We start from the raw sequence: 15,939 nt of genomic DNA on the forward strand, positions 1-15,939 counted from the left end.
CATGGGACAAATCTTAATGACCTTGGGCTTGGCAGTGAGTTCTTAGATGTAACACCAAAAGCAAAGGCAAAAAAAGAAAAAGAAATAACTAGGTTTCACCAAAATTTAAAACTTTTGTGCTCCAAAGGACACCATCAAGAAAATGAAAAGATGCCCTAGCCAGTTTGGCTCAGTGGACAGAGTGTAGGCCTGCAGACAATAGGGCATCCCTTGAGGGGTCCCAGATTGGAGAGCATGCAGGCTGGGCAGAGGGACAACCGGACCTCTAGTGTTCTATAATTGATTGTGGTGATGGTTGTGGAACTGTGTGCATATACTAAAAACCACTGAATTATACAACTTAAATTGGTGAATTATATCTCAGTAAAACTGCTGATACAAAAACAAAACAAAAAGATGCCGCAGGCCCTCACCAGTACAGTAGTGGGTAGCAAAGGAAATGGAGCTGAGAGATGCCCAGGGCAGGATGGAGGAGGGGGTGATGTGAACAGGACTGTTGGGGCTGAGGCTGAGCTGAGCTTTTGCTGCTTAAAACCAAATGTAAACTGACCTGAGTGGAACAAAAGGCTCCTACTCCACACCGGGCCATGACCCATAGCTGTGCCAGCAGGTGTGATGCATGATCTCCTGGCCTGACCCATCTGGGAAAAGGCAACAGGAATGAAATGAACCTGCTTTCATAGGACTTTTAAGAAAAATATACTGTTCTGTCCCTGACCAAGGAGCTACCATCATTCTTGCCAGCTTACAGATGAGGCCCCCGAGAACAGGGCTGGCCTGGCGAGAATCAGGCTTCCTCCCAGCTTGGGGAGGTCTATAAAGGTGCACATGTACTCAAGTGTCGTACAGATGGCAGGGGGCATTGTTGGAGCCTAGTAGGGGCTCCAGGGGCTCTCACCATGCCTGCCACAGACCGGAGGGGACAGTACCTCCGGACTTTAGATCGAATCTCTGAAAAGACCAATGGCTTTCTCAGAATTGGCTGGGAGCAGATGCCAGAGAACAGTGACTGGTTTCCTTGGAAGTAAAATGACATTACAGCATTCAGATCCTCGGTGATCAGAATGCAAACCATAGCTGGCTTAGGCAAAGGGTGGGAAGGGAGAACCACTTAGACTGGGTTAAGACATGAGGGAGCCCTAGCTGGTTTGGCTCAATGGATAGAGCGTCGGCTTGTGGACTGAAGGGTCCTGGGTTCAATTCCTGTTGAGGGCACATGCCCAGGTTGCAGACTCAATCCCCAGCAGGGGGGATGCGGGAGGCAGCCGATCAATGATTCTCATCATTGATGTTTCCATCTCTCTCTCCCTCTCCCTTCTTCTCTGAAATCAATAAAATTGAAAGAAAAAGAAAAGAAAAGAAAAAAGACATGAGGGAAGGGGAGGCTAGCTCCACCACACCACACCAAGAAATTAAAGGATAAAAGGTGAAGCAATGTGGGTACCTGTAGAGGGCAGGGGGTGGGAGTGGAGCGCTTTGTATTTAAGATGAAAATCAGAAGGCATGGTGAGAATAAAATGACTGGATGAAGGTACAAACATGTAAAAATGTAAAATCACTTCACTTGTGAGATACTCTTATAAAAGCACTGAATATAAACCCTGGCCAGTTTGGCTCAGAGGACTGAAGGGTTGCAGGTTTGATTCTGGTCAAAGGCATCTATCTTGGGTTGCAGGCTTGATCCCTGTTCATGGTCAAGGTACATGTGGGAGACAACCAACCAGTGTGTCTCTCTCACATCGATGTTTCTCTCTGTCTCACCCCCACCCTTCCATCTCTCTAAATATCAATGGGGAAAAAACATCCTCAGGTGAGGATTAAAAAAAAAAAAAAAAAAAAAAAAAGCACTGAATATCAGAGGTAGGCCAGTCCCTGCCTTCTGACCCAGAACATTCCAGGAGAACATCTAAGGCTCAGTCCTCACTGCCAATATGCAGTGAGAAACCAGTGAAGAAGGGTCTGGACAGAGTACAGTGTGAACCAATGCAAGTCCTAAAGCTGAGTAGGCACACCCACCCTCCCTGTCTGCAGACTACAGCTATGACAGGACATTTCTCACAGGGCCAGTGGACAAGCATCAAGTGCCATCCACCCCATCTACTAATAAAACAGTAACATGCTAATTGACCGTACCTTCACAATGCCCACCAGCCAATTAGGAGTATACAAATTAACCCAACAAATATGGCAGGTTCTGCACCACCCCAGCCACTCTGGGCAGCATGGGAAGGCAGAAAGGCAGCTCCGGGCCAGAGCAAAAAGGTGGCTCCAGCCAGACCAAAGGCAGTGCCAGCAGCCAGGGGAAGGAAGGCCTATTCTTGCATGAATCTTCATGCATCGGGCCCTCTAGTGTCTCCAGCCCCTTGTGGGTAAATGCAGGGAATAGGTAGGAGGATTGCGAGCCTGACTTGGCTTCCCCTAGCTCAGACTCAGGTCCCCACCCTAGGAGGTGGCCCAGAACAAACCAGTCACTCATTTAGCACACACTGGAACCAAATGCTACTCTCAGCTCTGTGCAGAGCAGCCCATGCACTGATCCTCACTGTCAGCTAGAGATGAAGGCTGGGAAGCTAAGCCATCCATCCATGGTCACCAGGCTGGGACGTGGCGAGCTGGCATCCTAACTGTTCCACTGTGCTCCTCCTTCTCTCAGCTTTGAGTTCAAAGCACTCAAGACCCCAAGCAGAGCCAGTCCCAGCTCAGGGACCCATGGCCAACTCAAGTCCTCTCCCAGTGGCAGTGCCTTCTCTATGCATTCACACCTGGGACGCCGCAGGAACTCTGTCTCTTCAAGGGTGTAGTTCCCAGGTGCTGACCACTTTGCTCCTGGTGCAACCTCCCCTCTGCTCATTGAATAGCTGAGTTGGCCCCAAGTGAGTATTGAGCATGTGCCAGACCTCATGCTGCAGCCCCACAACCCAGAAAAACTAACACTCATTACAATGTCACACAAAGCCCAGAGACATTTCATTAAGTAACTTGTCCAAAATCAAGCTACTAAGGAGTGCCGAGTTTGAGCCCAGGTAATTAGACAACCCCAGTCTCTGCCATCACCACCACCCACTAGGAAACACTCTGAGCAAGAATGATCTAAGACAGGTTAGAGGCCATTGTCTGAAACTCACAAATTCAGGCTGATTGAAAGAAACCAGACACAAAAGGCCACATGTTGTACGAGCCCATTTATATAAAATGTCCAGAACAGATAAATTCACAGAGACAGCCCGGCCGGAGTGGCTCAGTGGTTGAGTGTCAACCTATGAACCAGGAGGTCACAGTGTGATTCACGGTCAGGATACATGCCTGTGTTTTGGGCTCCATCGCCAGTGAGAGGCATGCAAGAGGCAGTCAATCAATTATTCTCTCTCATCAATATTTCTACCTCTCACTCCCTTTCCCTTCCTCTCTGAAATCAATAAAAATATACTTATAAAAGTAAATAAAAATATATTTTAAAAATCCATAGACACACAAAGCAGATTAGAACCTTCCAGGGAAGGGGAAGTGGAGGGTGACTACTAATGGTTATGAGGTAACTTTTTGGGGTGATGAAAACATTCTAGAATTAGAGATGATGATTAAGCAACATAATATGTTAAGAACCACTGAATAATACAAAATAGTGATTGTACATTACACAAATTACATATCCCAATAAGTTTTTAAAGCCCCTGTCTAAGAGTATAGGGAACTTAAGAAAATTCACTTGGAAATGCCTACAGAGCTCCAATTCCCAGTGAGTGCAGGGTCACTTTCCCCTTGACCCCATCCTGTCACCACCGATGAAACTCCCTGCCCTGCATTTGACACAGGACAACCTGACCAGAAGGAGCACCATGCTTACCTGCACCTCGTTCGTTTTCTGTCTGATGGCCTCTTCCTTTTCTCTAATGTCTTGTTCCAGTGAGTATTTCTCCCTGAGTGTTTAAAGATATTTCATGAAAGCACAGAGTAAGTTAACTGTCACCACAGTGCAGATTCTCCACCTGAGTTCGCAAGACCCAATTCCAGTCCTAGCTGGTTTGGCTCACTGGATAGAGCATTGGTCTGAGGACTGAAGGGTCCCGGGTTTGATTCTGTTAAAGGCACATGCCTGCGTTACGGACTTGATTCCCAGTGGGGGACGTGCAGGAGGCAGCCAATTGGTGATTCTCTCTTATCACTGATGTTTCTGTCTCCCTCTCCCTCTCCTTTCTTCTCTCAAATCAATAGAAATACATTAAAAAAAAAAAAAAAAAAAAGACTAAATTCCTTCCATCACTATGGAAACCCATGGAAGTCTAGGAATGGCCCAGGGACCATTTGCCCTAGGTGATCCCCTCCTCTGAAAGCAGGGGGAAGCCTGTGGATGTGATGAGGCCTCACTTGCACTGTGGACATGAGAGCCCTTAACAGCAAAGGGTTTCCAAAGAGGGGGTCAGAGTGCTGCCATGGTGAGGAGGACTTTAAAGACTGGTGTTTCCGGAGCGAAGGAGAACAAGCGAGCACCCTTGACCTTGGCTCTCTGAGACCCTGACAAGGGAGCCCAGTCAAACCCCTTGGGACTTCTGGTCCATAGAGCTGTGTATTAATAAATATGTGTGACTTTAAACTGTAATATTTGTGTCAATTTGTTATGCAGCAAGAAAAAAAGTAATCTTCTCCAAATCCTGTATTCACTCACTCACTGAATAATGAGCATCTACTGTTTGGAAGCACCAAGGGCTAAGGACCTGGGGACACACCACCAGAGGCTCCTACCCTCATGAAGCTCGCAGTCCAGTGGGGAAGACAGGTGACAAGTCAATGCACAAATCAATGCACTCTAAGGGCCACAAAGTAAAAACAACAGGATAAGGAAAGGAAAGTGCTCTTCAGGGAGGTGGTCTGTGAATGGCAGACATGGTGGAAAAACGTTCTAGACAACATGAAGAGAAAAGCAAAGCTTGGCTGGGGGAGCCATGGTGAGAAATTTGAAGATGCAAGTAGGGTGGGGTTTAGAGGGCTGGCAGCAAAAAGTGGTAGTGAGGCTCTCAGGTCCCTGGGCTGCCCCCAGCTAACCCCGAGCAGGAGGCTGTGGTTGGCCACTATGCACACCAGGTGCTCAGTGGGGCCCTGCCTGTCTCCTCAACTGCACACAGCTATCAACACCCGGTGGCGGAAACCAGTCTCATTCTCCTCCTTATGGACTGAACATCTGTGCCCCTCAAAATTCATATGCTGAAGCCGGGCCCAGAGCAGCCGGGTTGGGTGTGGCCAGGCCCGGAGCAGCAGCAGCCAAGCCCGGAGCAACCAGGTCGGGAGCGGCGGTGGCCAGACCCGGAGCAGCTGGTTGTGGAACGGACCAGAGCAACAGAGGCCAGGCCTGGAGTAGCCAGGCCCAGAACAGCTCGCTCCTCGCCTGCCCCCGCCCCAAGGCTGCCTCTCAGACATGGCTGGAAACTTTTGCGGGAACTTGAGGGTCTGCTGAATCAAGTGATGAAAGCTTAGATCTGGATGTGTTGAGTTAGTATAGCGCTGGGGTGTTGATCTGTGAGTGCCTTGTACGGGGCTTGGATGAAGTTGGTTGACCTATTTGGAAATGTCTTTTGTGTGAAGTGTATCTTTGGGCATGTGGAGGTATTATTGATATGAGAAAATGCTAAGTAACTGATTTACTATCTGAAAAGGGATTTACTATCGGGGAAAGGGAGGGAGGAAGAGATTGAACATAAACTGTGCACCTATGGATGAGGACAATGGGGGAGGGGAGGGGGGCGAAGGGTGGGGTGGGAACCTGGTGGAGAGGGGAAGAAATGAGGAACCTTTGTAATAATATGAACAATAAAGATTGATTTATTTTTATTTATTTATTTATTTATTTTAAATATATATTTTATTGATTTTGTACAGAGAGGAAGGGAGAGAGATAGAGAATTAGAAACATCGATGAGAGAGAGTCATCGATCAGTTGCCTCTTGCACACCCCCTACTGGGGATATGCCTGCAACCAAGGTACATGCCCTTGACCAGAATCGAACCCGGGTCCCTTCAGTCCCCAAGCCGACGCTCTATCCATTGAGCTAAACCGGTCCCGGCCAAAGATTGATTTAAAAAAAAAAAAATTCATATGCTGAAACCCTAACCCTCAAAGTGATGGTATTAGGCGGCAGGGCCTTTGTGAGGTGATTAGGTCATGAGAGTGGATGGAGGAGCCCTCAGGAACAGGATTAGGGCCCTTATAAAAAAGACCCCAGAGAGCTCCTTCATCCCATCTGCCATGTGAGGGCACAGAGAAGACAGCCATCTATGAACCAGGAGGCAACTACACCAGACACCAGGCCTGCTGGTACCTTGATCTTGGAACCTCTAAAAGTAAATGTCTGTTTTTTAAGCCCCACAGTCTATAGCAGTTTGTTAGATGCACTAAGTCACTCTTACTGTGCCCAAAGGGCTGTCTCGGTGGCAGAACATCACTAGCCAATGCACTCTGCCAGTACTTGCACAAGAAGGCCTTCTTTAGGACATTCTGCCAGATACGAAACAACTGCAACCATCCGAATATTCCTCTCTACCAGCCTAAGACTACCTAACAATGTCCTTTTTAGATCCAACCCATTATGACTGGATCACGTTGTAAAGGGAGAGGCAGCAGGTGTTGTCACAACCCACCTCCCCACCCACTCCAGCAACAGCTTGCTGAGTCCCTCTCGAAGCTGCCAGCAGGGGGCCCAGCCTCCTGCAGATAGATGCTCTTACACACTGGTCTCTCACCTTCAGAGGAAACACTCCTGGCTGTCAGAGGCTGCACAGCTATAGAGGCTCCCCTGGCCTGACTTGGACACTGGTGCCCCTCCTATGACCCCAACCCTTGCATGATAGGGCCCCTATGCTCCTCCACCTGCTGTTCTGATTAAAACCTGATGGGGCTCTAGGACACTGGAGCCTTCACAGACCCTCTCCGCCTTGCGAGGTTGACTGATCTCTGGTTTGGAGGACACAGCCCCTGGGGCTGGGGGAAGAATGGGGGCCATCCTCTGGACTGAGCATGAAGGGGGAGTTTGGCTTCTGCAGGCAGCCCCGGATGAGGCTTTGGGACCCACCCAACCAGTCCCACCTGACTCTGACCTGCCTTTGCTTCCTCAAGACTCTGAGAGGGAAAGAAGCCACTCTCACAAACCTCTGTAGCTGAGGGCTCCCAGCTGTGAGTGGAATCCAACCCACTCTGGCAAAATACCGCCATTTAATTTTGGATTAATATAGGGTGTAACAAAAGTAGGCTTACAGTTGTTCCTATGGAAAATAACATAATCCTATGTAATAAAAGCCTAATGTGTAAGTGTCTAGTCATCTGGTCAGCCATTCAAACAATCAAAGCATAATATGCTAATGATATGCGAAGGACACTCAACTGCTCGCTATGAGTGGGGAGCAGTTGAGTGATCTTAACACATCACACAGGGAGCACCGCTCAGCCAAAAGCCAGGCTCATGGCTGGAAAGTGCAATGGCAGTGGCGGGAGTCTCTCCAGCCTTCACGGCAGCACTAAGGGTGTCCAACTTACGGCTTAGGCCTGCTCCCCAGCTTAAGCACACTCTCAGTGGGAAGCGAGCCTAAGCTGTCAGTTGGACATCCCCCAAGGGCTCCCAGACTGTGAGAGGGCACAGGCCAGGCTGAGGGACCCCCATGAATGCACAAATTTCATGCACTGGGCCTCTAGTAAGTAATAATACAAGAGTAAACTCTGTTTTGCATACTCGTAACTGTAAACCTACTTTTGTCCCATCCTGTAAGTGCTCTCTTCCCATGGAGGGCAAAGTGCTCCGGCCCTTCTACTCTCTGCCCCTAAGTACGGAAAGTGCCCCTTTCCCAGAATTAACTATAAAGAGGATGCAGCCTGGCTAGTGTGCTGTTCAATGGTTAGAGTGTCAGCCCACAAACTGAAGGGTCTTAGGTTCAATTCCTGGTCAAGGGCATATACCTGGGTTGCAGATTCAAGGCACAACCCTGGACAGGGTGCATGCGGGAGGCAATCAATGTGTCTCTCTCATCTCTCTCTTTCTCTTTCTCTCTCTGTCTCTCCCTCCCCCTCTCTAAAAATTAAGTAGAAAAAAATATCCTCCAGTGAGGGTTAACAAAACAAAGAGGATGCAGTTCTGCAGAGGAACCCAGGGACCTACAGGAAGTGGGCATATTTCCTTATGCCAGACTTTGAGAGTGCAACACCCTGTGCAAAGCCTTCATTCACACGTGGGGAAACCCAGGAATGGAGCTGGAGACCCAGACGCGAGGCCCCTCTAACAGTTTAGCTGTCAATCCTAAGCCATTAACTTGCCACCTGAGTCACAGTCACTTTATGTGTCAGAGATAACAAGGCCTTTGGGGAAGGTGGAGGGAGGAGCTGGTGCTGCCTGGTAACCACCTGCCTGAGACCCCACAGCCCACTGGCTCCAATTGAAGACTCATATACTCAAGTTCATTAAGTCACTTCAGAAACACAGAAGAATTTGTGTCCCTTTACTTCTGCTGAACAAACTAGTGATGGTCATTTTCCAGAAATTTCTGAGACCTCTCTCCAATACTTATGGGGTAGGTCTGTGTGAGATTCGGAATCTGAGGGGAAGAAGCCACTCTCACATACCTTTGTAGCTGGGCGATCTCTTGACTGATATCATCGAGTTCCTTCACACCAGTGAATTCCCCTGACCCAAGAGAGCTTGAGCTGTCCTGGAATCAAATTCAGACACGCTTATATATTACCACACTGAATTCACCACACAGCAGGGACTAGTAGGTCTTAGAATGAGGGATAAAATCGTCTATGTCTCCCCCAACCCCCAGGCCTGAGGACTATCTGGGCATCCAGACACACCAGAGGCCCCTGGGGAAGACTCACACAGGCTGCCAGCGCCACCTGGTGGCGGGCTGTGGAAGAGATTAAAATACAACAGGGGTGTGCCAGTGGCTACTCACCGGGATAGGGGTGCCTCTCTCTGAGGGTGGGACCATGTCCGGCGAGAGGACCTGAGGGGGGTCGATGCCTTTACTGACCTTCTGCTGAATGAAATACATAGCTAATGCGAATTGGTCTTTGCTTAACTTTCCCGTTTGCCTCGTATCGGCCAGGGCCCTGGGAGAAATGTGGGACGCTAATTACACATCACAGACTTCAGATTTAGGATGCACTTGGAGCAATGAGTACCAGTCACAGGACCCATGCTTTTAAAAACTGGATAATGATTATGAAAAACAACAGGCCATAGTGTAACACCTTTTCTACTACACATCCTACTCTGGGGATCAGTCCTGGCCTCCCACTCGAGCTTCCCACCCAGACACTTATCAAGGAGGGGCTGTGGGGTAGGAGGGGGCTCCCTCCTGGCTATTTATCGTATGTTGGTGGTAGATAAATGGTCCAGTACAGAGCAGTCATTCCTATGGAAATGGAAGCTGGGCCAACTGAGTACTCAGACCTTTAGCCAATTCCTGCAGCCCTGGTTCACCTTAACGGCCTGGGACACTGGTTTTCAATGGAGACAATGGCAGCAGCATTTTGTGTTGTGACTATAAGGGGATGGGGCCTGAAATGCCAAGTAAGGCTATGCTGCACAGGACAGTTCCTCCCTGCTGAGGTGTCACTGCCTGCATGGCCTTTTGCTGTCCTGGCAGGTAGGCAAGGCAGCACATAAGCGCAGGACCAGGAGCTGGCCCCTATGGGAAGGGAAGCTCTCATGGTAAGGACTCGGCCTGCACGTCTTCCAGAAAGGTCTTCCCTTCGTTCAATCACTGCCCACTCAACACGTAGCCTCTTTCCCACTGTGTGGAGTCACTACAGAAATGAAATCGTTTTCTAATGCACAGCAAGGAGAGCTGGGAATGTTGAGCAAACTCAGGCCCAAACACTGTCCGTGAACAGGGCCACAGGAAGCATAGGAGTATGGAGACTGCTGACTGTTGCTAACCAAGACTCATTTTAAAAAGTCTTCACTCCGTCAGTTTGAGGGCACAATTTCACACTGCAACTACTTCTCGGTCTGACTGAGGGCCAGTCCTGCTGCACACACAGCTTAGGCTCTCCTTCTCTCCAGCACCTCCCCATCTCTCAAGGACCGTGGGCTCCAAGTCCACATGTGGGTTCTCTGTCAGATCCATGCTGGTCCTGACACTATGCTGACTGAGCAGGCACTGGGTGCTGTTAGGGGAAAGGCCTAGTCCCTATTTTCCCTCTGCATTGTTCTCTCCTTTTAGTTACGTCTCCTCCCTGGTCACCTGCAGCCTAATCTAGACGGTTGTTTCACTTTCCTAGCGGTGATTCTAGAACTCACACAATATGCCCTTTCCCTTCACTCACTATATGCAATCCTCTGCATTCCTTCTTTAATCCAAAAGGATGATTTAATGGTGTCATTTATGTGTTGTTACATCACTTACAGGTTGGGGTATATGTTATAAATTTCTTCCCTTGCATTGTCCCTGTAAGTAATGATCGGGCCTTTGACTTCTGTGTACATCCATTTCAAGTGACAAAGGGGATGTGTTTATTGGTTTCTAAAAGGAAACACTGGATCTGAAGGGGCTGCAGCTGGGCCTCCCTCAGCTGGTCTGTGACTAACTTTGGATATCATGTCGTCCTGAGGATGGCATGGCCCACTTCCTGGGCAGAGGCCTCCCTTTACTACATGGAATTCCTGCTCTACTTGGAGGACTCACTTCTCCAGAATAACATGAAAATTCTCTCCTTATAACCCCAAGTGATGCTCCCGAAGGCCCTGAGCTCTGAGGACAAAGCTAAGAAGTGACTTTCAACACTGGCCAGGTACAAAAAGAGCCACCTGGTGATGTGAACACTGCTCTGGCTGGCCCCAAAGGAAAGTGGGAGTGAGCCTGCTCTTCATCCCAGCCCTGAGGTGCAAACCGGTCTCACCAGCAGTATGCCCAGTCACTGTTCCGAAAAGGGCACTGTCTCTACGGCAGGAAGCTACAACCTCCACTGCCCAGGTCGGCCCTGCTGGAGCTTTGGAGTTCTTACTGCACATCCCCCCTCAGGTGGCCAAATGTTTCCATCCCAAAAGACTGTGATGAAGGCGGACCTCCCGCTAGAATCAGCATAATCACTAGCAAGAACTGGTCTTAGCCAATCAAACAGGTCACCCCAGAGCTCTCCAGGGGGCGGGACAGGAGACCCACCTGTGGGAGGAAAGTGAACTGACAGGCACAAAATATAGGGTACAGGCCTTTATACCTATACCTTGCTCAGCCCCCATCAGCCTGGTGAAAATAATGTAAGGCACAGACACAGAGGCCTTTGCAGGGCTGTCTGTGGAGGCACCCTGATCATCCCTGACTGCCACACCCTCCTGTCCCACTTATTCCTACAGCACAGCCTCATTTCCACGGGACCCCTTTGAGCAGCCCACAGCCATTATAATCTTCCACAGAAAGAGGCCCAAATATTAAGGAGCAGATATCCGTCTGCCTGTCCTTACCATATGTGTGCTAGAAGGTTCTGGTTGAGGCCAGAGTGCATGAAGATCTCCTTCACCTCCAGGCCGCTCACATAGCCATCCAGGTCCAGGTCGGTCTTCAGGAAGATCTCATCAAAGCGCATCTTGTCTGCCACTGGCACCACCCAGTTTACTGTTGGCTAAAAGATGGTTTTTGTACAATGGTTAATCCTCAAGCTTTCCATCACCTATAAATATACACTATTAAAGTGTTTTCACATGCATTTTAGCAGAAAACCCTCCTCAAGACCCAATGAGCCAACAGGGTAGACAGAACCCTGTTCTGTAAAAGGGGAAACTGAGACTAAGAGAGTTTATTGCCAACTCGGTCAATCTCGCCCAGTGGCCAGCCTGTACCTCTCTGCACCCCATCACAACACCCCTCTCCCCTTGTGCTGAGAGGGAGGTAAAGACCCAGCAGGTCTGTCCACCAACAGCTCTTCACTCCCAAGCCAAGGACATGCCAGTGATGTTCCAGGAGAGGCTTCAAATGTGTTGGGCAAGACCCTTCTGACCACCTACAGGAGACAGGAGATGGAAGGCCTGTCTCCTAAGAACTGGCCCAGCTCTCGTGCCAGCCTTCCGGTCTGCCATCTTCTGTCTGCAAACACTTCCCTGCAGCTGCCAGGCATGTCTCGATGCCCACAGTGCCAGGATTCTATACTCTATCCTCTGTCTCTGCTCTGATTCTATGTGACAAAGGAGTGTTCCTATGAGGTGTTGGCATGTGCACAGCCCTGATGGGAGGCCTCTGACGATCACCTAGATTGTTTCAGTTCGGGGTTTTGGATAATAACTTAATACAGGGGAAAAAAAAAAAAAGGTCAGAAAATTTAACAGGACCTCTGGGCCAAATTCAAAAAGCAAGGGCTCTGACAGAGACTTCCGGCACAAGATAGACCTGCATTTTACTTGCCACCTGATGTGACTTTGCAGGCTGCTTCCCATCGGCTATGGGACGGGGTCAGAAGAGATGTGCATACAAGAGCTCTAGTGAAGAAGAGGGTTTCTGTCTTAAGTGACTGGAGAAAACTAAACCTCAGAGGCCAAGAAACCCAAGGAGAAAGTTACAGCGGGTCAGACAGGCTGAGCTGAGGGGAGAACGGTTTCTGTCTGGGACAAAAGTCCTGATGTTTGCTGCACAAACAGAATAACCTTGCTGCCTGATTTCTGGGGTATCAGGGCATATCAACAGCAAAATTCTGATGCTTGCTTGGCTACAAATCCATAGAGGGCAGACTTCCCCTAGAGCTGGGTTTAAGCTGGCTCTGTAGCCGCAGGCCCCCAGTGAATGGGAATAGACCCTGGTGGCTGGAAGGAGCCTCACCCCACATCTGGCCATGAACAGGAACAGGTGGCCCTTGGGGAAGTCCCAGAGACAGGGCAGCACTAACCTGCAGATGAGAGAAGTGGGGGAGAGGGAGCATGGTGACTGTGGGTGCCCAGAAATGCTCCTTCTCATATCTGATTCCTGAAGGGGACACCCCTCCCAGTCCCACTTCTGAACCTAATAGCCACTGCTATAATCAGTCTAGTTTAAGAACTCTTGGCAAGCCCTGGCTGGTGTTTCTCAGTAGTTAGTGTCGGCTCACGCACCAAAGGGTCTCGGGTTCAATTCCCAGTCAAGGGCACGGACCTGGGTTGCAGGTTCAATCTCCGAACCAGTGAGGCATGTTCAGGAGGTAACCAATCAATGTATTCCTCTCACCTCAATGTTTCTCTCTCTCTCCCCCCCCGCCTCCTCCTCCCTCCCTTCCACTTTTTCTAAAAATAAATAGAAAAAATATTCTTGGTGAGGATTAACAAAAAAAAAACAACAACAAAAAAAAACTCTTAGCAAGAATTTAGCAGAATAAAGGAGATGCTGGGTTGTCTTAGAAAACAACAGCTTGTGCAGGTCTAAGTGACCAGACTCACCACCTCTTTGTCCCCACCCTACTGTCCCCTTGCTCACCCTGCCCTAGTCTGCTGTTTCTAGAATATACCAAGTGCTTCCACTTCAGAGCCCTGAGCCCTGGCACAGAGTAGTCCTCTGATGGCTTCGTGTCATGCAGATTTTAGCTCAGGCATCATCCTATCAGTGACTGTCCAGCTGGCCCCATCTGCAGAAGCATGCACTCCTATTCACCCAGACACTTCTAGGCCAGGCCCAGTCCTGGTTTCTCGTGGCTGTCAGACCTTCCTTAGTTGATTGGTTTACCTATCATTTGCCTTCCAGCTAGGGAAGGAACCTATCCCACAGTCACTGTGGCACCACCCAGGACCTCCAAAACATGCCAGGCATGGCTGGAGAGTTACTAAAGATACCTGGTTGGGTTGTCTAGACACCGGGCTTCTCAGCAGACAGCCATGTAAATCTGACCAACCAAAGGTTAACAGCTGTGGGCCATACCCTCCATCTGGCCAGGGCATTTATAGGAGCTGCATTAGCCTTGTGACCGAACCACTGGCCTCTCTGATCTTTTTTTTTACTCTAGGTAGAAAGCTGTGTTCTACGAGCTCCTTGAAAATGAGCCTCCTGAATCAGAGGTTTAACTTTATAAACATATTATGAGGAAGAGAAATCGCTGTCCGATTATGCACTTCTCATTTTCATCATATTATGAAGTTGCACAGTGGTGCTGGCTGGCTGCTTGTTATATTCATTGCTTTGCCTTTGAAACCACAAATGAGGCAGAAAGCAAAGCATGATTCCAAATGTAACTCAAGTTCAAGTTCTCACATATTTTAGTCCCATGGTTGGCAAACTGCAGCTCATGAGCCACATGCGGCTCTTTGGCCCCTTGAGTGTGGCTCTTCCACAAAATACCATGGCCTGGGCAAGTCTATTTTGAAGAAGTGGCGTTAGAAGAAGTTTAAAAAATGTGGCTCTCAAAAGAAATTTCAATCGTTGTACTGTTGATATTTGGCTCTGTTGACTAATGAGTTTGCTGACCACTATTTTAGACAATCTCAAAGGTATTCTTTTATAAAGATGCTGCATTTGCCAGAACAAAAAACAGGTGTCTTTCTAACATGAGATGGATGTTCTCACTCACCTCATCATGCAACATACATTGACTGATCATCAAAGTACCAGAGATTGTGCTAAACAGTGAGATTATAACCAAGACCTAAGTCTGCTCTCATGAAGCTACAAGGTGTGTGTATAAACAAACCATACATAACTCACTATATTCCCAGGTATGAGAATCTAAAAAAATGTAGGGTAGCCCTGTCCAGGTATCTCAGTTGGTTAGAACATCGTCCTGATACATCAAGGTTTCAGGTTCGATCCCCAGTCAGGGCACATACAAGAATCAACCAAAGAATGAATAAATAAATAAATAGAATAATAAATCAATGTCTCTCCCTCCTCCCCCTTCCCTCTCTCTAAAAATCAATTTAAAACATTTAAATGAATGTTAAGCAAAGGGAGGAGAATGGCTGAGTGAGTAGGACCTGGGGATTGCTGGGTAATGATGAGGCCATGCCAGGCTCCCTGATGAGGTATTCCATGATAGAAGGCTCACTAAGCAAGGGCCCCAGTGCGATCTGGGGATACCCCTCCCAGCAGAGGGACTGCCTGAAGCAGAAGGGGCAGAGAACTAAGGAAGGGCCTGCTGGGAGGTTACTGGGTGTGTCTGAGGAAACGTAGTATTTATATGCAAGTGAATGAGAAAATTAATTCTGAGTCCCTGTTGCTATGGGTCTGAATGCTTGTGCCCCCCTAAATTCATATGTTAAAATCCTATCCCCCAATATGGTGGTGTTAGAAGGTGGGGCCTTTGAAAGGTAATTAGGTGATGAGGGTGAAACCCTCATGAATGGGATTAGTGCCCTTTATAAAAGGGACTCCAGAGGGTTCTCTAGCCCCTTCCACGATGTGAGGACACAGTGAGAGGATGGCTGCCTGTAAACTAGAAAGCCCTCATCATTTACCCATCTGCCCATGCCTTGGAGGCTTCCAACCTCAAAAACAATGAGATATAAATGTCTGTTGTTTATAAACTACCTAATCTATGGTAATCTGTTATAGCAGCCCAAATGGACTAAAATACCTGTCACAAATATTTTTAATTTAAGCACAGTCATTGCCTTTTGGGGGCACCAAGTACTTGCTCCCAAGAAACATCTCGCTGGGCCCTCTACACATGAAAATGGCTGTGCTGAGAAGAGGCCACATACACGGGGGGCACCATACCTGTGTTTGCTTGATACTGTGCTTGGGAGACAAGCTTCCTGTGCTGTTTAGGCTGCTGACGCTGCCATGGGAAGGCGTGGAGCGGAGGCTGTCTTTAGGCGGGGGGCTAGCGGGCAGGACAGGCACGGCACCTGGGAACACTGTCTTCTTCCTCTTTGTGGGTGGGATGAGGGATGGGGGCAGGACAGAGGGCACGGGTTCCTTCTCAAGGGCTCGGTACACCAAGTGCATGGCCTGGAAATGCAAGAGAATCACGTTCAGCTGGTCAGGACAAGGGCGGACAGAAGGCAGCTC

General features: G+C 48.8%; 1 protein-coding gene across 13 annotated transcripts in view; it reads right to left on the reverse strand.

Moving 5' to 3' along the window:
* The window catches only part of EPS15L1 (epidermal growth factor receptor pathway substrate 15 like 1), a 94,371-nt gene that overhangs the window by 44,273 nt on the left and 34,159 nt on the right, over positions 1 to 15,939 (reverse strand). For all 13 annotated transcript variants that reach the window (XR_014795169.1, XR_014795170.1, XR_014795171.1 and 10 more), the window contains exons 9-13: positions 15,646 to 15,879; positions 11,445 to 11,602; positions 8,932 to 9,088; positions 8,600 to 8,685; positions 3,845 to 3,917 (exon numbers count right to left, since the gene is read on the reverse strand). Coding sequence is in view for 10 of the 13 variants with exons in the window: in XM_084885867.1 (XP_084741993.1) it covers positions 3,845 to 3,917; positions 8,600 to 8,685; positions 8,932 to 9,088; positions 11,445 to 11,602; positions 15,646 to 15,879 (708 nt within the window). In the remaining 3 variants the exon portion in view is untranslated. The remainder of the gene's footprint in view (positions 1 to 3,844; positions 3,918 to 8,599; positions 8,686 to 8,931; positions 9,089 to 11,444; positions 11,603 to 15,645; positions 15,880 to 15,939) is intronic.

Source organism: Pipistrellus hanaki (assembly GCF_964339955.1).
Source record: "Pipistrellus hanaki genome assembly, chromosome: 5".
Taxonomy (NCBI): Eukaryota; Metazoa; Chordata; class Mammalia; order Chiroptera; family Vespertilionidae; genus Pipistrellus; species Pipistrellus hanaki.